The 20,739-nt window shown below is 46.0% G+C and overlaps 2 protein-coding genes across 2 annotated transcripts in view; one reads left to right on the top strand and one right to left on the bottom strand.

Moving 5' to 3' along the window:
- The first annotated feature begins 2,793 nt into the window (after positions 1-2,793).
- On the top strand, positions 2,794-6,656 carry LOC130474181 (C-X-C chemokine receptor type 3-2-like). Its single transcript, XM_056845711.1, has 2 exons — positions 2,794-2,829; positions 5,613-6,656. The coding sequence occupies exons 1-2, from the start codon at positions 2,794-2,796 to the stop codon at positions 6,654-6,656; spliced, it is 1,080 nt and encodes a 359-aa protein (XP_056701689.1).
- Positions 6,657-13,205: 6,549 nt separating this feature from the next.
- The window catches only part of LOC130474180 (trypsin-3-like), a 31,513-nt gene continuing 23,979 nt past the window's right edge, over positions 13,206-20,739 (bottom strand). The window contains exons 2-5 of the mRNA XM_056845710.1: positions 20,385-20,562; positions 16,204-16,463; positions 13,789-13,925; positions 13,206-13,355 (exon numbers count right to left, since the gene is read on the bottom strand). Coding sequence (XP_056701688.1) covers positions 13,206-13,355; positions 13,789-13,925; positions 16,204-16,463; positions 20,385-20,562 — 725 coding nt within the window. The remainder of the gene's footprint in view (positions 13,356-13,788; positions 13,926-16,203; positions 16,464-20,384; positions 20,563-20,739) is intronic.

The raw sequence follows: 20,739 nt of genomic DNA, 5'->3' as shown, positions 1-20,739 counted from the left end.
AGTGCTAGGTGGGTCTTGTATAGGGGAGATTTGGCCCATTAACTTACAGAAAAAGTGGAGGGCCACTAGTGGCCAGAAGCAACCCAAAGCAAGACTCACCCTTCATTTTTTCAGAGCACAGAGTTGTCAACGTCAGGTTGGGAAATTCCTGGAGATTAGAGGGATGGAGCCTAGGGAGGACAGGGTTTGGGGTGGGACTTCAACAGGATATAATGCCAAAATGTCCACCCTCCAATACTGCCATTTTCTCCAGGGGATCTGATCTCTGTGGTCTGGAGATCAGCTGTAATTCTGGGAGATCTCCAGGCCCCACATGGAGGTTGGCAATCCTCTGCTCAGACCCAGTGGGCAGTGGTGTGGCGGGAGAGAGGTGATAGACAAACCTACAGCTGGTTCTTACCATGATTGGGTAAACTGCCTTTACTTCACCCAGCTAAGATTGCTGGCTCCGGGCTGGGAAATACCCTCCAAATACCTGGAGATTTGGGGGGTGGAGCCTAAGGAGGGTGGGGTTTGGAGAGGAGAGGGACCTCAATGCCATGGAGTTTAATTGCCAAAGCAGCCATTTTCTCCAGGGTGGCAGGTAGGGTTGCCAGGCCTTCTTCACCACCGGCGGGAGGTTTTTGGAAAGGAGCCTGAGTGTCAGCTCTTGCCCTACCTGAACCAAAGACCACATCAGAGACAGTCAAGTCTAAAGAAGCTGGTTTACTTGGTCAAAATAGGTTAACAGTGCATACAGGGAAGGGTGACAGCTATGGGGCTGTCTGGATGGAACGAGAGAATATAGAGCACTTGGAGGGAGATTACACATCATAAACAAAGCAGTGTTCCCAGAACATCAAACAGAGTACAGCAGGCATAACAATAGACATAACAGTCCTTGAGTTCTGGCGCAATTCAGTAGGCACTAACAGTAGGCATAACAGTCCTTGAATCTAGGAAAGTGAAAGTCAACGGCAGTGAGAAGCAGGCCTGACATCGAGGAGGGCGAGGTTTTGGAATGGGAGGGACTTCAATGCCATTGAGTCCAATTGCCAAAGCAGCCATTTTCTCCAGGTGAACTGATCTCTATCGGCTGGAGATCAGTTGTAATAGTAGGAGATCTCCAGCTACTACCTGGAGGTTGGCAACCCTTGTGGTGGGATCTTCAGCCACCACCTGGAGGCTGGAAACCCTAGCCCAGTGGCCCCTCTAGTCCAGCAACCTCTCTCACACAGTAGCCAACCAGTTTCTCTGGAGATCCAACAACAGGGCACAGAGGCCAAGGCCATCCCCTGTTGTTGCCTCCTAGCACTGTGATTCAGAGGTTGACTGCCTCTGAATGCGGAGGTTTCCTTTAGTCACCATGGCTAGTAGCCACTGATAGAGCTCTCCTCCACGAATCTGTCTAATCCCCTTTTAAAGTCATCTATGCCCACGGCCATCACTCATGACCTCCAGCAGCAAATTCCAAACTTTCATCACTTGTATAAAGAAGAATATCTTTCTCCCCCCATAAATTTTTATTAAAATTCAAAACAAAACATACATACATACCATATAACAAGCCTTCCAAAGGGTGCCATATATTAACACCCTTAATAACAGCAGGGCAGTAACAACAAGGACATCCTTTTGTCTGTCCTGCGGCACAGTCCCTACGGCATTGCGGGAACTTCAAGGGCCACCTGGCTCCGCTTCCTCCTGGACATTTTATTGCCTCCCCTGCCCCCCCCCCCTTTTTGGGACAGTTCAGTTGGAATGATTGCAAAGGAAGTAAGAGGAGGAGACTGATGCCATCTTGTGGACAATGGGAAATATGACTAGGGATCACCCAAGGATTTTTAAAAGACCTTAACGATTACCGGGGCAAAGTACCAAAGGCAAGAATCTTGCTGAAACGATAGGAAATCTGATCCATATTCATATGGGGGACCCCCCCCCCAGGTGTTGGGCTCCATGGCAGAAAAGTAGGCTATACATAAAGTCAACAAAAAGCACCTTAGAATTTGAAGAGAGCCCTTCTCTTGGGGTTAAATCTTGGCACAGAGGTTGGAGTAAGTGGACTCAGATGTGGGAGATCCAGGTTCAAACCTCTGTCATCAAGCTCTTTGGGTATCCTGCGGCCCGTCATTCTCAGTGCCTGACCTAACTCACAGGGCTGTTAATGAGGATAAAATAGAGGGAGGGTGAACTGCATACATCACTCCGAGTTCCTTGGAGGGATGCAGTTGCCAATTTTGGGTTGGGATAGTCCTGGGGATTTGGAAGGGTGGACCCTGGGGAGGGCGGGGTTTAGGGAGGGGAAGAACCTCAGCGGGGTTTAATGCAATAGAGTTCTACTCTCCAAAGCAGCCATTTTCTCCAGGGGATCTGATCTCTGTAGTCTGGGGTTCAGTTGTAATTTCGGGAGATCTCCAGGCCCCAACTGGATGTTGGCAACTTTTAGATGACCTTAATGCTTGTAGAATCTGCTGTCTTTTTTCCTCTGTTCCTGCTAAGGTTCTTCAGCCTGTGAACAGCCTGCACAGACAGCAGAAATTCCACGGGTGAAGCCTTCGACATTACAGGTTCTCTCCCCCCCACCCCCCCACCCCCGATGGCCTGTTGGCTCTCTGCTTCCCCATCTCTGAGGGTTTCCTAATGTTGTCGGTTTGCTGGATTTCCCCCGTTTCTTTCATCACTATAAATACTTGTTTTCCTTCCCTCTTGGGGTGGGCAGAAGGAGGAGGAGGATGGGGAAAGGCCTGGGAGAACCTCTTCTTGACCCATCTTGCACGTTCAGAGAAGTGGGTCGGTTGCAGCAGCAGAAACATGTTCAATTATTCCTGGGACAGTTTCTATCCCGAGGTAGGTTGTTCCTGCATTAGACTGCGGGGTAGTCACCTCCCCCCCATCCTCTGCCTTTTAAGAACAGACTGCTGTTCAAAAACTAGGGTTGTCAGCTTCCAGGTGGAGCCTAGAGATCTCCCAGAATTACAACTGATCTCCAGATAGGGCTGCCAGCTCTGGGTTGGGAAATATCTGGATATTTGGCGGGGGTGGGGGCTGGAGAGGGCAGAGTTTGGAGAGAGGAAGGACCTCACCAAGGTATAATGCCATAGAGCCCACCCTCAAAAGTAGCCATTTTCTCCAGGGGAACTGATCTTGGTAGTTTGGAGATCAACTGTAATAGCGGGAGATCTCCAGGTTCCTCCTGAAGGTTGGCAACCCAATCTCCTGGTGAAAGGGGAAAGATTCCCCTGGGGACAGGTTTGCCAGGTCTGCCGACTCCACCAGTGGGAGGTTACTGGAGCGGGGCTGGGGTGGCGATCCCATGTGCGCAACACAATCACATCATTTCCAGGTTTACCCCCGGAAGTGCCACGTGGCGGTGGGATGCTTTAGCACTTAACCCCCCTAAACATAGCGCTTTGGGGTGTGAGTGCCCCGTCACCATGCAGCACTTCCAGGGGTAAACCAGGAAGTGATGTACTCGTGTTGCGTGCAGCCATGTGCACGTGCGATGGCCACTCCGCGGAGCCCGGTGGATTGGCGGGCAATTTCTTTTTCTACTATTTGGAGAAAATGGCTGCTTTGGAGAGTGAACTAGGGTTGCCAGGTACCCCCTGTAGGCTTACCAGGTCCCTCTTGTCCTTCAGCAGGAGGTTTTTAGGGTGGAAGTGAGGTGGGATTGGGTGGCCGCGCCAACGCAATTAGGTCACTTCCGGTTTACAACTGGAAGTGCTGCCTCAAGAGACCTTTACCACTCAAATTGGGAGATTGAGTGGAAAAGGCCTCTTGCGATGCAGAGTGACGTACCGCTGCAGGCAGGCGCACGGGCACACATTGCCCGCCGACCCTCAGCTGGCACAGCAGGGCTAGGAGGAAGGCTCCAGCCTCCTTTTCCATGCTGCAAGCCAAATTGGAACCTTTCTGCTTCCGCCCGCTTACCATCAGCTGGTCAGAGGGCAGCCTGGTTGATTGGTAAGCAATTGCCCATCACAACTGGGCAGTTGGCAACCCTAAGGCCTAGTCACCTTTGGTGCATTGACGTCACTTCCGGAAGTGACGTGATCACATTGCTGACGATGTGGGAGATGCTCTGGTATTTGGGCACAAACTTTATGTAGAAGCTGTTTTTATCATAGAGTTTTGTCCAAATACCAGAGCATCTCCCATGGTGTCAGTGCTCTGATGACATCACTTCCAGAAGTGATGTCTACTCGGCAAATAAGCCTTGATTTATGGCTGATAAGATCCCCGGCAGCCGACTGAATGGTGCTGGGGGGAGGGAGCCCAAAGTGAGAGATACCCCAACCCTGGCAGGGATCTGGCAACCCTAGGGTGAGCTTCAAGACATTTTACCCACTGAAGTCCCTCTCCTCCTTCAACCCCCTCCCTAGGCTTCACCCCTAAATCTCCAGGAATTTCCCAACCTGGAGTTGGCAACTCTAGCAAAAAGTAAGCTGGCAAATCTTTGCCCCCCTCACTTTAACTCTCATGCCAGGAAAGGCTTCAGCTGCTCAATTTCTACATACTGATGCCAGTTAAAGATTCAAGAACCTCTTCAGAAACCAAATTTGGCCAATCTGCTCCAGAAAAACCATCCTGTAATCCTCAAGAGACCCACACTTTGGGAGGTATGGAGTGGAGAAAAATTCTGAAAAAGTGTGAAAAAGGAAAGAGCAGAAAACCAAAATATATTTGTTTGTCCTCAGGTTTGATAGGTGGCAACCAGTTGGGGCCTGCAGATTTCCCAGAATTGCAACTGGTCTCCAGATGGCAGAGATCAGTTCCCCTGAAGAAAATGGCTGCTTTGGAGGGTGGGCTGTATGGCATTATACCCCGCTGAAGTGCCTCCACTCCCCAAACCCCATCCTTCCCGGGCTCAACCCTCAAATCTCCAGGAGTTCACCAACCCTGAGTTGGCAACCCTACCAACCCAGGGCTGGCACCTATTGACTGGCATCTGCTCCTCAAATTAAGCATGTGAAGACTTTCCTAGCATGGAAATACACTGAAGCATCTGTTGCTAAATCAATGTGAGTCATACTGTGAAAAATGCTTCACCAATAAACACAAGATTATTTGCCCTGAGAAGCTGGGTGAGAGTTTTGATGAACGGCTCTCAAAAAAAACCTAAAGAGTACTGCATTCAAAATTTTTGAACTTTGACAAGCTATTGTAGAATGAGAACATTTTTTTTCCTATTTAGAGCACATGTATCCAGCCCCACCTCTGAATAACAGTGCCAGGAGGCAAGTTCAGGGAAAGGCCTGGGTCTCTGTGCTCTCTTGTTGGCCCTCCACAGAAATTGGTTGGCCACTGTGTGAGATAGGATGCTGGACTAGATGAACCACTGGTCTGATCCAGCAAGGCTCTTCTTATGTCCTTATGTTCAAGGCCTCATTCTTTTTTCCCAGTTTCATCTTCACAACAACCCTCTGAGGTCAGTTAGGCTGAGAGTGAGCGATAGCCTCATGGTCACCAGGTAAATTTTATGAGGATTTGAACCCCAGGCTCCCAGATCCTAGTACAAGACCTTAACAAAACTGCAACAAACTGTTGTTTAGGGGGTGAAATTTTTCATCACATTTGTGAGCGGCTGGTGTCTTGCAGAGATTCCCCATTAACTCATCTCTCTTCCCTAGGATCCCACCATTTATGATGAAATTGACCCAAACACGGCCCCGTGTGTTCGAAGAGAGTTGGGTAACTTCACTCGCGTCTTCAGCCCCGTGGTCTTGTCTGTGGTCTTTGTGGTGGGCTTGATCGGGAATGGGCTGGTGGTGACAGTCTTGGGCAAACGCCGGTGCCCCTGGCTCTTGGCCGACTGTTACCTCTTCCAGTTGGCTCTGGCTGATCTCCTTCTGGTGATATCTCTCCCCTTCTGGGCCGCCCAATTCACCAGGGGTTGGATATTCGGAGATGGACTCTGCAAACTCTTGGGGGCCCTGACGGCCATGAACAGCTACAGCACCATCTTTCTTCTGACCTGCATCAGCGTGGAACGCTACCTGGCTATTGTCCACGCTGTACAGCTGCACCTCCGTTGGAAGCTTCTCCACACTTACCTGGCCTCTGCCGTGCTCTGGGGAATCTGCTTGGGGCTCTCGGCTGTGGAGTTGCGCTTCCGCACCGTGTCCTTCATCCCCCAGGCAGGACGGTCCATCTGCCATCTGGGCTTTGAGGCCCAGGAAGCTGAGTCTTGGTGCCTGGGATTGCGCCTCACCTCTTTCCTCCTTGGCTTCTTGTTGCCGGTTCTGGTGATGTTCTTCTGCTATGGCCGAATCTTTGTCAGGCTTTGGCTTGCTCATCTGTTCGGCAAGGTGCCGGCTTTGCGCTTGTTGGTGGTGATTTTGGTCCTTTTTGTTATCTCCTGGGCTCCTTTCCATATCTTCATTCTCATGGATAGCCTGCAGCGTCAAGGCCATTTGGGGCGAGACTGTGCCTGGGAAAAGGTACTGGATTACGGACTGTTGTTCACACAGAGCCTTGGGTTGGTCCATTGTTGTCTCAACCCTTTGGTGTATGCCTTCGCCGGTGTCAAGTTTCGAAGGGAGCTTTCTGAGTTGTGGCATAGACGGGACAGGAGTGAGGGACACCGACCAAGCATCCCCAACTGGGAGTACAGCCAACCCACAGACCACACCATGGCCCAAGGTATAGACTACGGTTATTCCATCATGATGTGAGACTTGCTACGGGGAGCTGGTCTGAAGAAGAACACCCAACCTCTTTCCCAAAGAACTAAAATCCCAAGAGGAAACTTCTGCATTCTCCAGTTTCGATTTGGGAATTTTTTTTTAAAAAAAGCCAATTTCAGCAGAAAAGAGACCACCCCCCAATAATCAACTTGCTTTTGATCTCATCCTGTTGCTGATTCTTCAGTATCCTTTTTCTCCCAGCTGTTACTTTTCCCTTCACCTTGGAATAAGCACGTGGATGATCCCAGCCAATCAGGGACCACACAACGAACAGGACAGTGGCACAATGCTTTGTAGCTGCTCAGATTTGACTATATGATGACATTACTGGAGGCAAGTGAAGGCAATTGGAAGTGAAAGGCATGCAAATTAATAGGTAAATGCTTTTGCAAAGGGATGCAGGAAAATAGTTGAAAATTATCACAATGAAAATTGTGTGTTGTTTCAATTCAGTTCTGGTCCTTATATTTAGACTCTAGTGCAGGGGCATCAGACAAGATTAAAAAAGGTATTAAATGATTATATACATGAAGATCAAACTGGTTTTCTACCTGGTAGAATGATCAGTCAAAATGTTAGAACGGTGATAGACTTATTAGAATATTCAGAGTATATTTCAACCCCAATGGCTATGATTTTTTTAGATGCAGAGAAAGCTTTTGATAATGTTAATTGGAAATTTATGAAAAAAATATAGGAACATATGGGTTTGGGTATTGGTTTTAAAACAGCAATTGAGAGTATGTACACTCAACAAACAGCCAGACTTATGGTTAATGGAGTACTATCACCACAATTAGAAATCCAAAAGGGCACCTCTTTCACCTTTATTGTTTATATCAGTTTTAGAAGTTTTATTGAATAAGTTAAGACAATATGATAATATTAAAGGTATAAGAATTGGGAGAAATTATTACAAGGTTAAAGCATATGTGGATGATTTAGTGTGTATTTTGACCAATCCTAATTGTCAAATGGAAAAATGGAACAACATTGTAGAGGTCTATGGAAAGCTTGCAGGATTTAAAATAAACAGGAGCAAAACAAAAAAATTGGTAAAGAATATGACTCTACCACAACAAGCAGACCTAATTAGTAAAACAGGGTTTATTATTGATTCTGAAGTTAGGTATCTAGGAATATGGATAACTTCAAATAATCTTAATTTATTTCAGAATAATTATGTAAAAATTTGGCAACAAATTGTTAAAGATCTTAAGCAATGGGAGAAGATACCGTTATCATTATGGGGACGGATTTCAGTAATTAAAATGATGGTATTACCAAAGATGCTTTTTTTATTTCAGAACTTACCAATTATAAAAGGAGTAAAAAAAAATAAAGTTTGGAAGAAGGAAATTCTGAATTTTCTATGGGGAAAAGACAGACATAGGATAGCCTACCATAACTTAATTGAATTAAAAGAAACTGGAGGCTTGGGTCTCCCAGATTTAAGAATGTATTATGAAGCAGCTTGTTTTGGCTGGTTAAGGAATTGGATACTATTAGAGAATCCTAGATTATTAGAATTGGAAGGTTTTAATATAAGATTTGGTTGGCATGCATATCTGTGGTATGATAAAGATAAAGTAAATAGGGATTTTAATTTTCATGTTATTAGGAATAGTTTATTACAGATTTGGAAAAGATAAAAGATGTTGGGAAGTTAAAACACCAGGGTGGATTAATCCTATAGAAGCATTTATGAAAAGGGGAACACAGCTTAATCTGGATATAGGTAATTATAGGGATATTATTGAGTATTGTGACACTTGGACTCTTAAAACAAAAGAAGAACTCAAGATTGGAGATTGGTTTATGTATTATAAATTAAAGGATATATTTAATAAAGATAAATTAATAAGATTTAATAGAAATAAATCTAAATTGGAATTAATATTAAATATGGGAAACAAAGGTCAGATAGCAAAGATGTATAAATTTATTATTGAAACAAATTTAGAGCAAGAGAGGATAAAACCAGTCATGATAAAATGGATGAGAGATTTGGGGTATAATATTAATCTTGAGGTTTGGGAAAGATTATGGAAAATAGAATTTAAATTCACAATCACCAATGAAATAAGAGAGAATTTATATAAGATGTTTTATAGATGGTATATTACACCAGAGATGGTTAGTAAATTTAAAGGGGGAAATTCTGATTTGTGCTGGAAATGTGGAATGAAAAAAGGAACTTTTATCCATGCCTGGCGGGTTTGTAAAAAAATTAAAAAGTTTTGGAGAAAGGTAGTAAGGGAGACTAATAACTTGATTAATACTAAAATTAATATAGATCCAGCTTTTTGTTTATTAGGAATCCCTAGAGATAATTTGAATAGGAATGATAGAGTCATATGTCAATATAGTTTTGCAGCAGCAAGGATTATTATTGCAAAATCCTGGAAGCTAGTAAATAGACTTCTAATTAAGGACTGGAGAGAAAAAATATGGTTTTATATGCGGATGGCTAAATTAACAGATTCCCTACATGGGAAAGATGTGGAAGAATTTAAAACTATGTGGTCAAAAGCCTTCGCATACTGGGATAAACTGGCAAAAATGAATTTTATTAATATAGTGAACGAGTTGTAGATTCAATTTTTGATAATTCAGATTAATGCTAAAATAATGTATTAATAAACTGTTTAGACACTTCTCCGGAAGTTCAACACGGTGGTGGGAGGGATTAAGGGCACACTGGTGGAGGATGGGGGGAATAAAATGGGTAAGATAAATATAATAAGAATGTAATGATTGTATTTTGAGTGTTTTTTTAAAAAAAAAATATTATTCTTATTATGTAGTTTTCTAAATTGTTATACTTTTTGTTGTTGTTTGTTTTATTTTGTTTGAAAATATAATAAAAATATAAATAAAAAAAAGAATCTCAAAGCGGCTTACAATTGCCTTCCCTTCCTCTCCCCACATCAGATACCTTGTGATGTAGGTGGAGCTGAGAGAGTTCAGAGAGAACTGTGACTGGCCCAAGGACACCCAGCTTGCTTCATGTAGAGGAATAAGGAAACCAACCCGGTTCACCAGATTAGCCTCCGCCGCTCATGTGGAGGAGTGGGGAATCAAACCTGGTTCTCTAGATTAGAGTCCACTGTCTTAACCACTAAACTATGCTGCCTGGCTCTCAGCTGATGTGAAAGGCCTCTGCCTGAAACACTGGAGAGCCGCTGCCAGTCAGAGTAGACAATACTAACCTTGACCGACCAGTGGTCTGATTCAGTATAAGGCAGCTTCATGCATTCATTTAAACATGACTGGGCATGCGTGGAAAGCTGATTGAGGTAAGAACACTCAATGCTAGGCTGGGGGCAACTAGACCGAAGCCTGATCTCATTCATGGTGTTCTGCTCCTCTCTTTCTCCTCCAGTGAATTGCCCAAAAGGGAGGAGGAAACATGGGCACCTTCTCAAAAAGAACAACGCACTGACTTGCCACAGCTTTGGTGTGAGTTACAAAAGCGAGTAAACACATTGCACGTCATCCTTCCAGGAACTACCTGACAGATATTTCCTGTCATGGTTAGAGGAAGTCTATTTCAAACATGTCCTTTAACATGAAAAGACACTTGTTGCTCATAAAGGTGTACGGAGCTTCTTGCTGCAGCCACCTGCCCTCCCTCATCCACAGTGTGACTTACGTGCCGTAAACCGTGCTGGGACATGCTTCATGTCTCCATTTCCCATCATGCAAAATTTTAACTATGCAGGAGCAAGGCTAGAGAAAAAAGGTGGCAACTTTAGTCAGAAGGAATCAGCCCTTATTTGGTAAGCCGAGTTGCCACATTTTTTCCCTGGCAGACCTCCTGTGTTTCTAACAGATGCAAAACACTTGCGATACAGAAGGCCACCGTCTTGCCTATTGCCATACCTCCAAGGCAACCGCACCTGTTGAATTTATGCTTGCCAGCCAATGGAAAGGCACAGCACCTTTGTAGAGGATCAAGGAAACCCCTCTCATTGCAAAAAGAGACGTGGTGGGTACTTTTTCGGGTTGCCACCTTTTAAAAAACTGTCCCCGTTCCTCAGCCTTTAACGAAAGCCTGGTACACAGAAATTAAGGCCCAAAAAGAAAAAAAGGTATACTCCCATTCTGATTGTTCTTTTCAAAATAACTGTGGGAAAATGCATTTTTCCTTGGACATTTGAACTGAGCAAAACCTTTACCTGGAATTTTAAAAAGTTTTTCTCTCTTGGCAGAAAACAGGCAGAAGGAGGGGGACGAGTCAATTCAGTTGCTTTCCAGTCTCACTTCAACCACCCTTTTAGAAATGCTAATGGGTCTAGCTAGAGGCAGTGGGATGATAGGAATGCCAGCAGCCTCCAGGTGGGACCTGGGGATCCCCTGAAATTACAGCTCATCTTCAGTTTACAGATATCATTTCCCCTGGAGACATTGGGTGCTTTTGAGGGTGGGCTCTGAGGCCCTGTGCCCCACTGACGTCCCCTGTCCTCCTCAGGCTCCATCCCCATAATCTGGATCTGGCAATTCTACCCCCGCATCCTCACCGGTGGCCAGGAGGGACCTGGCAACCATATGGGATGGTCCAGCCCCCGCCCCCCAGAGCTAGACACGTGATATCTAGCAGGGAACAGAGATTTTGAGGAATCAAGCACTACAAAGACTTCAGGGGAAATTTCCTGGCAACTTCAGGAAAAGCTTCTTTGACTTGGCCTGACCTGGTCTCTTTTGTGCTGATTCCATCGAGGCAGAAGGCGCTCTTAGCTGAGGTCTGCTGGAAGCGGCCACTGCCATTTGCTGGCCTGCACACCTGAGCAGAAGGAGCCCCGTGGTGCAGAGTGGTAAGCTGCAGTACTGAAGTCCAAGCTCTGCTCATGACCTGAGTTCGATCCTAACAGAAGTCAGTTTCAGGTAGCCGGCTCAAGGTTGACTCAGCCTTCCATCCTTCCAAGGTCAGTAAAATGAGTACCCAGCTTGCTGGGGGTAAAGGGAAGATGACTGGGGAAGGCACTGGCAAACCACCCCGTAAACAAAGTCTGCCTAGGAAACGTCGGGATGTGACGTTACCCCATGGGCCAGGAATGACCCGGTGCTTGCACAGGGGACCTTTACCTTTTTACACCTGAGCAGAGGCTTCAAGGTAATGAGAATGCTTTAGAACAACTGTAACTTTCTAAGTTGAGGCGCCTCCCTTATATTTAACATCAGCTAGGACATGTACAGAGGGAGGAACAGAGGAAGTGTGTGATACACATTTCTTTTGAATCTCTTGCTCAAACTGCTGCTGTGCTGAAAGTATGCTTGTGGACATTTTTCAATAAATACTTTATAACTTTTGATTCTGGTAGTGGTTCTCTGTACCACATAGGCCTCCACCTTCTTGGATACACTATTTTAAAAGGAGTGCCAGGAGGAAGAGGAGGGGCAATTAGTGGGCAAGTGGCTACTCCCCCAGTAGTGCACAAGGCCGTAAGCTGTCCCCATGGTAACCAGATGCTGGGTAGTGAGAGACAGAAGCAAGCACTCAGAATTGGGAAGGGGAGCTGGGACTCCTGGCCTTCCCAGCGGGCAATTCCTACAAAGGCCAGGTGGTGGTGATTGAACAAAGAGAGAGGAAAGCCCCTCCAGGTGGTGGGAAAACCTTGGAGGAAATAGTGGGATAAGGCCTACAGGTCAGAGTAGGACTTCTCCCCAACAATAACACATGAAGAGTTGGAGATAATTTAAATGGTGACCCCTCGGGCATTGGCTGCCCCTGAATTCCTATGCAGTCAGACAAACACATGTCACTACAACCACACACTCCCCAATATAGGGTTGCTAGGTCCCTCCTGACAACTGGTGAGAGGTTTAGGGAGGCGGGATCAGGGGTGGTGATCGGAATCACCTATGCGATAATGGCATTTTTGGTTTATACAGAAGTGCTGGCATTGCTCAAAGGGGAGCACTTTAGCACTTGTGAAAAACCTCTTTGGTTTCCATAGAGTTTTTGGGGAGAGTGCAAAAGTATCCCCGTGTGATGCCAATGCATCAGCATAAACCAAAACTGCCATCATTGTGCAGGGAATGCTGATCACTCTGCCTCCCTTCACTCGGCCTGCTTCCACTCACCGACCACCTGAGCATCCGTAGGCAGCCCAACCAATTGGCGGGCAATTGTCCACCATTACCGGACAATTGGGAACACTACCCCAATAACACACAAACAACAAAGTAGGATGGTGTTATGTTTTATTTCTAAACACAAGGAGATGGCATAAATTCCCCTGCTTTGTTGAGCCCCTTGGGGAATATTTACCTATTTCAACATTACACCAGTTTAACTATCATGGCTTTCCCCAAAGAATTCTGGAGTTGCAGTTTTGAAAGGATTTTGGAAATCCATACCCTTCCTCCCAGAATTACAGCTCCCAGGTTTCCATGAAGAGCAGGAAGGACATTAAACCAGTTTTTTATGTTTACCAGGCCACACATTTAGGTGTTCGTTGCTCCCTCCTTCTTTTAAGCAGAAAGTTAGACTGTTTCAAGGAAGTCTTCTGTGGGGTGAATGTAGAGAGTCTCTTAGTTGTTTGAAATCACCTCTTCTATCCAGGCTTTGTAGTTACACACAGGAGCATAAACACCAGGATAGTTTTTCTGGGCGCAACCCTTCCCCCAGGACACCACGCCAGACAGTTTTCCGTTGCACACCAGTGGCCCACCGGAGTCGCCCTGCAGGCAAGGACAGCCAGCTAAAGATCAATCCCCTGATCAAGTTAAAATCAATTGCCACCCCCCGAACATGTTTTTCTCTTTCCCCCCATTTGTACTTGGCCCCAACATGCAGATTTTTTGATCCACGCTGTAGAGCTATTGTTCAGAGTTATATATCATGATTATTCAGAATGAGGTGGTATAATTCTGGATTGTGCCATCCAGAAACTGGGATTTATAGATCATATTTTTAATTATCTCTTTCTCTAGCATTTCAAGTACAGGGCTTTTACCCTATTATGCTAGTTTTCATGTGGCAGAGCTTTTGAAACTACGTGGGAAGCATTCAGAAATAAGGTCACAGAATGACTTGGGGTGTAATTGTCATTCTCTCTCATTCCAAATATTCCTTCTAGACCTCCCATATCAATGCACCCAATCTCTTTCTTACCTGGCAAGAATCTTTGCCTCCCTCTGTATATCCGGCACAGAACATATTAGAGGTGATGCGGCCTGGGTAGGCAGCATGGCAGGTGGATGTGGAGAGAATGGGCACATTCAGGCACTGTAGATTGTCTGGATAGATAACTGGAACAGAGAAAGATCCTGTGAGAGCCATGTGTCTCTGACTCCCCTTCCCCTTCTTCGCATCTTCTATCTCTGTCCCTTTGAACTCGTAAAAGCAGTTCGCACCTCCCCAGGCCCGGCGCCTCATCCGCCTTTCCCAGGTGCCGCTCCTGCCCTCCCCTGCGGCGCTTCCTGCATGCACTCCCTCGGGCCGAATATGGCCTTGAGGGTCTGATAGTCCTAACAGTCTCTCTGGGACCCGTTTGATGTTTTGTATTACACCAATCTATCTTGTAACTTCCCACGACAGAAGTGTGAACCCCAGTGCCCTGTAGTCAATATATTCTGTAACCCCGATAAGCTAGCTCACTTGCAACTTCAAACCCGTGTCTGTCTTGTACTATCTGAAGCCTTCAATAAATCCTTTGTTTCTGCATCCAAGTCTGAGCAAGTGATTTTGCGAAGTTAGCACAGCTAGGTTGGGACTCTCACATTCTGCCCCCCTTTGGTTTAGAGTCTTTAGGAGTTAAGGTGGAGGGTCGCGTGGCGCTGGTCGCAAGGCGTTTAGGGGCCGGACTCCCCTCGGCCCAGGGGTTGGCCAGACTGTTTATCACACATGTCCTAAGGCTTCACTCGATTCCCAGAAAGGTCCTCTCCGACAGGGGGGTCCAGTTCGTCGCCAAATTCTGGCGGGCCTTCCTAAAACTGATGGGGGTGGAAGAGCAAGGACTCTCCTCGGCTTACCACCCCCAAACCGATGGTCAAACTGAACGAGTTAATGCCGTGGTCGAGTGTTATCTCCGGTGTTATGTCAATTACCACCAGGATGATTGGGTGGACTTACTACCTTTTGCTGAGTATGCCTACAACAATGCCCCTCACTCCTCCACTGGTTTTAGCCCTTTCCGTGTGGTGTACGGGACGGAATTCGGCCCTTTTGGTTCCACCCCCATCACTCCTGAGCTCGAGGCAGTCCCAGAAGCCCAGGAATGGGTGCAAGTGATTCGGTCTACTTGGCCCTGGTTGCAAAAGAACCTAGAACGGGCCAAGCGCAAATACAAGGAACAGGCCGACAAACATCGGTCCCCGGGTTGGGAGCTCAAGGTGGGGGAGCAAGTTTATCTCTCCACCAAAAACCTGCGCTCGCTCCGGCCCTGCAAAAAACTAAACGATCGATACGTGGGACCTTTCCCCATTTCCCGGGTAATCAATGAAGTCACAGTGGAATTGGAGCTGCCAAAAACCCTTAGGGGCGTTCACCCCGTCTTCCATATCAGTCTGCTCAAACCTTACGTACCCGCTCCCCAATTCCACTCCCCCCCCAAACCCGAGGTTCCTACGGTAGTGGGCGGGGACCCACACTTGGAAGTGTCCAAGGTTTTAGACTCCAAATGGAAGAAAGGGAAACTGTTCTATTTTGTCCGATGGAAACATCTGGGGTCTGCACACGATGAATGGGTAGCAGCCCCCCACATGGCGGCCCCCCGCCTCGTTCACGAATTCCACTGCGCCTACCCTGATAAGCCTCGGCCTCCCGACCCTGCGGGGGGGGGGCCTTAAGGGGGGCAGAATGTGAGAGCCATGTGTCTCTGACTCCCCTTCCCCTTCTTCGCATCTTCTATCTCTGTTCCTTTGAACTCGTAAAAGCAGTTCGCACCTCCCCAGGCCCGGTGCCTCATCCGCCTTTCCCAGGTGCCGCTCCTGCCCTCCCCTGCGGCGCTTCCTGCATGCACTCCCTCGGGCCGAATATGGCCTTGAGGGTCTGATAGTCCTAACAGTCTCTCTGGGACCCGTTTGATGTTTTGTATTACACCAATCTATCTTGTAACTTCCCACGACAGAAGTGTGAACCCCAGTGCCCTGTAGTCAATATATTCTGTAACCCCGATAAGCTAGCTCACTTGCAACTTCAAACCCGTGTCTGTCTTGTACTATCTGAAGCCTTCAATAAATCCTTTGTTTCTGCATCCAAGTCTGAGCAAGTGATTTTGCGAAGTTAGCACAGCTAGGTTGGGACTCTCACAGATCCATTGGTGCAAAAGCTAATCTGATTCCAACTAATCACAGGGTCCTGCTGAACCACCAATCAGCAATCCAGCAATTGGTACTGCAACCAACCCATTCATTCAAGTGTATCTCCATCACAGCAAAGGTGGGCTGGCAGATTTTTTGGTAGTACTAGCAGAGTTGCCAACTGTAGCAAACCAGGAGGTGATGCTTTGCAAGATCACCCTGCTAAGGTCTGCAGATGATGATCTGCAGATGATTAGTGGTAAGATTGTCAGCTGCCATTACTCACCTCTTGTTGTCAGAGTGTTTCCCCAGCCTGAGGCGAGACAGTCATCCCCAGCTACAGGACAGCTGTGAGCAATGTCGATGGGTTGCACAAAGGCATTGAAATGGGCTGGCTGGGTGAGTTTGATCAACATGAAATCATTATCGATGGTGCGCTCGTTGTACTGAGGATAGCGGATGGCTTTTTCCACCTGGATGTGCTGCTCTGTACCTTCTTCGATCGAAGTATCGTGCTCACCAAGGTGCACCGTGAGAGTTCGGGGGCTGCAAAAAAAATAAAATAATCAAAGAACTGACAAAAAGGTTTGCTGGATCAGACCAATGGTCCAACTAACACAGCAGCATGGCCAACCCAGTGTCTTTGGAAGTCTCATAAGCAGGGACACAAAGGCCTCTGTGGTTATGCACCAGCAATTGGTATTCAAAGATGTACTGACTCTGAACATGGAGGTTCCATTTATTTGTTTGTTTGTTTGTTTATAAACCACCTTAAATCCTTGCCTAAAGCCGGGCTCAGGGCAGCTAACATCACCAATTTAGCCAACTTGTGGTTTAGTGCAAATCTAGATGTAGAGTGTAAGACTGGAGAGGACTTCAGTTTCAGCCTCCTCTTCAACATGACCACTAACAAACTGTGGTTCTCACACTGCTACATAATTTACTTCCTTAGAAGGCATTAAAAGGGGTAAAGATGAAATAATAAGAGGGAAAAGCCCATCAATGGCTACTAATTTAGTAGTGGTTTTTGTTGACTTGCCTATAAGGCACATTTATATTATTGACCGCAAACGATCAATCTTACAATCTTGTCCTGAAGGCAGAAGAAATATTCAAATAAATATATAACAGCCTAACCACAGTCCAGTACCTGTGCCTTCATTCCTTAAATGGATTATGCCGGGCCCAGTATTTTATAAAAGGTGACTAAATTTTTACAATTTTCTCACCCGGCTGAGATTTTCTTGTCCGCATACCTTTAGAGGTTGTAATCTGTGTAAATCAAAACCATCTATTGTTGTTGTCTGGAATTTTTGGTTACTTCCCCACTTTGACCAAAATATAGCCGAGCTAAAATTGCCAACTGGTAGTGTTGCCAACCTCCCGGTGCTGGCTGCAGATCTCCTGGGATTACAACTGCTCTCCAGGAGACAGAGGTCAGTGTGAGCTCTAGTCCTGCGGCAAACCATAAACAGACTCCAGCAGACGGCAAGTCCACGAATGCAGTTTTATTGATTAAGCACAACAAGTTACAGAAGTCATATTCAAGGTGTTACTAGTGAAAGGCTAAGGGAAAGCACTTGGCATATATACAAAGCAATAGAGATAACCAGTAGTCCTGGCAACCCCCCTCCCAGTGGCAGGAAGAGGACTTGGCAATTCCCACACTGAAGGAATCTATGAAGTCTAAACACGGGGCACGGAGACGGAGTGGTGATCTAATCTGGCCTTGGAGGGAACTTGCAAAACAACACCTGGAAGCGCAGCCATGAACTGTCTTCATGGCCTGCTCCTGACAATCAGTTCATTTGGAGAAAATGGCTACATCGGAAGGTGGCCTCTATGGCATTATACCCCATTGAAGTCCCTCCCCTCCCCAAAACCCCGCCCTCCTCAGGCTCCACCCCCTGGTCTCCAGGTATTTCCCAACCCAGAGTTGGCAACTCTACCAAATAGACAGGAAAAAATGCCTTGACTTTTTAATGGAGTTTTAATATATGGAAATGGACAGTTGAAGGTGTTCATGACCTGAAGTTAATTCACATCGCCCAATAATTCCTGCAGATCAAACTGATATTAAAGGGGCAACTTAAAAGTTGGTGTGGCTTTTCTCCCCTCTCTGTATGGCAAGTTCCTTCTACCCAAATCCCCACATTCTGGATCGTAAGTAAGAATTTTTTTTAAAGAAATCTGGATCATGAAGCTTATTTCTCCAACCCCTCAGGTTCCAGGATAAGATTTTTAATTGTCAGTCGACGGTCTTTTGTGCTCCATTTTCTTCTGTGGGTTACTATTTATATACTCCTTTGAGTTCCTTGACTCATCAACATAGTTGGCATAGGAGATATCATAGGGATTTTGCTGGTTACAGTTGTGCTGGTTGGTGAAAGTAAAGAGGCCTCCTGTTGTGATGAGTCCCATTTTGTTTTCAGAAGCTTAATTCTTAGCTGTTCTAATCTAGAAGAAATCACTACTTGTTCTTTGGATGGAAGAGCTGAGAAGTAGCTGAGTTCCTTTCTATGGAGTTTTCCAGAAGAGAAGATTCTGTAACTGCACTGGGGTGGACAGGTGAATCAGACCACTTTATCAGATCTTGCTGCGACGAACCTGCCAACTCGCTATCCTGTGCTCGGTCCACTTCCATTGAGGAGTTGAAATTTTGTAACTTCGGTAACAGAAGAGCTAAATTGATAAAGAGCCGAATTGGGAAGATTCCTTTACAGTGCATTCCTGAAAGGAATGCCCAACCCGGGTTTAGGAGGCAAACTGGCGGCATTGCCTCCTAAAGAGGTTTCGGCACAGCTGAATACCCAGCGCCAAAAAACCGTGCAACTCTCATAGGGTTGCACAGGAGATAGTTGGCGTATCTTTGCAAAAATAAAAACGGGCGTTCTCGAGCCGAAAGTGCTCGGGAGGCCGACTAATGTCCGCCCCGCCCCAGGAACGCCTCCTGGGAACACTTCCCGGGGCGCCGGAATGCCTCCTGGCTAGCCGGTGCAGAATGCAAAAGCCATTTCCGTTGCAGCAGCAAAGAGGGGGTCCTACAGCTGCCACAAGTGAGTAAAACTCTATGTGCTTGACTCCAATTATTGAGAGGTTCTACTGAGTTTAAATAAATGGAAGAAAATCTCTCTCTCAAAATTGCTCTTAGGTGTTGGATAACCTGCCTAATTGAATTCCAGCATGGTGTCTGGCCATTGTAGTTATGAACTGTTACACCTACTTTACAGGTCTGTAGTTTTAACTGATAATTTTATTTTTCCAACTTGCCACTCCTGGATGTTTTTCTTTCTCCTTTCTCCTCTCTGGCTTGCTGGATAAGGGATGCAAGTTTCTGTGTGGCGTTTGATGTTTTCTGATTTAGCATTAGCTTGTTTTGAAAGCTTTTGATCAAGCTGATCCATTTTAATTTAGATTAGTTTCAGACTTTTAAAAGTAAGATCCATAGTTTTTGCGGTCAAATGAGAAAGATCAATTGGGGTCCATGGCTCTGATATCATTATCTCGTCCTCATAGTTAGAGTTGGGTGCACTGCCAATTAAAGGAGCAAAGCAATTTAAAGTAGGCACAGCAATTACTGCTGAAGAGCTGTTTGGAACAATAAAATCATCAATGTTTGTCTGCTTGCATGCAGGTGATAACAACAACTCTTCTGTGTCATGAGCCCTTTTACCCACACTTTTACCAGCACCCATTGTGCTAGAAAATAACTCTTTTACCAAATGGCCAGATTAAGTAAACACCAAACTGGGTAATAGGTCAGGACTCAAATCTAAAGGCGACTCAGACTGTCCTTAGTACTGGCTCTTCTCTATAAAAGTCTTATCCGCGCTAAAAAGCAGATCTTATCAAATAACTGGTTATAAACACTGACTTGCAGATGTTTATAATGTTTCAATATGTTTAGATGTTTCAACAGCAACTTTAAGCAGCTTTCCAGCTGTAACCACTGAGAGTTATATCAACTTTCAGTTGCCAAGTCGTAACTGTTTAGCAAACATGTCTTATCTCAAAATAGAAAACCTCCCACATATAACCTTCTATAACCTTAGGCAGATCATGAGAGAGAGGGTACCTTGGCCATCTTCTGGGCATGAAGTATGGGTCACTGGGGTGTGTGTGTGGGGGATGTAGTTGTGAATTTCCTGCATTGTGCAGGGGGTTGGACTAGATGACCTTGGTGGTCCCTTCCAACTCTATGATTCTATAACAGTCTCTCTTCTGGACAGCCTCAAAGTAATTTCACTCTAAGCCTCTAAACAATTTAAATAAAGGGAGAAGAAATATTGAGAAATGACATAAACAGACAAAACCTTGGGAGATGTTTAGGGTGGATCGTAAGTAAAAACGCTTCTGCATCTGGTTACCCAGCCAAATCACTGCTTCCCCAAGGAGCCTGCAGTAGAAAGTCAGAGTTCTGTTAAGAATGGCCAGGGGGGCATCATTTCTGCCCACTGCCCTACTCACTTCTTGTAGCAATGAGCTGCGGAGATAATCCAGCGGTCGTTGATGAGGGAGCCTCCACACCACCGGTAACCAGCCCCGTAGGTTAAAAAGACTTGCCACGGCTGGGAGTGGGCTGGACACTCGTAACCTCCAATGATCTTATCATCATCGCCACCATAGACATTCAGGGGTGTTGCAGCTGCAGGAAAACAAAACAGGCCGGGACATTCAATTGAGACCAGGCCGCCCAACCTTTTTTCAAGATAAGGTTACTGAGCCTTTAAGCTGCCCAGCTTGTGATTCTTGGTGCCAAACACAAACCTGCCTGACAAGTATGGTGCACCACCAAAGGGTGTCGAACTCATTTGTTACAAGG

Source organism: Euleptes europaea, chromosome 3 (assembly GCF_029931775.1).
Source record: "Euleptes europaea isolate rEulEur1 chromosome 3, rEulEur1.hap1, whole genome shotgun sequence".
Lineage (NCBI taxonomy): Eukaryota > Metazoa > Chordata > Lepidosauria > Squamata > Sphaerodactylidae > Euleptes > Euleptes europaea.
This window is presented reverse-complemented; position numbering and strand designations above follow the sequence as displayed.

What these genes read in the sequence shown, in the direction of transcription:
- LOC130474181 (XM_056845711.1), top strand. Translation starts at nt 2,794, where the DNA reads ATGTTCAATTATTCCTGGGACAGTTTCTATCCCGAG. An exon ending in GGGACAGTTTCTATCCCGAG is followed by an intron (nt 2,830 to 5,612) that starts GTAGGTTGTTCC and finishes TCTCTTCCCTAG; the next exon opens with GATCCCACCATTTATGATGA.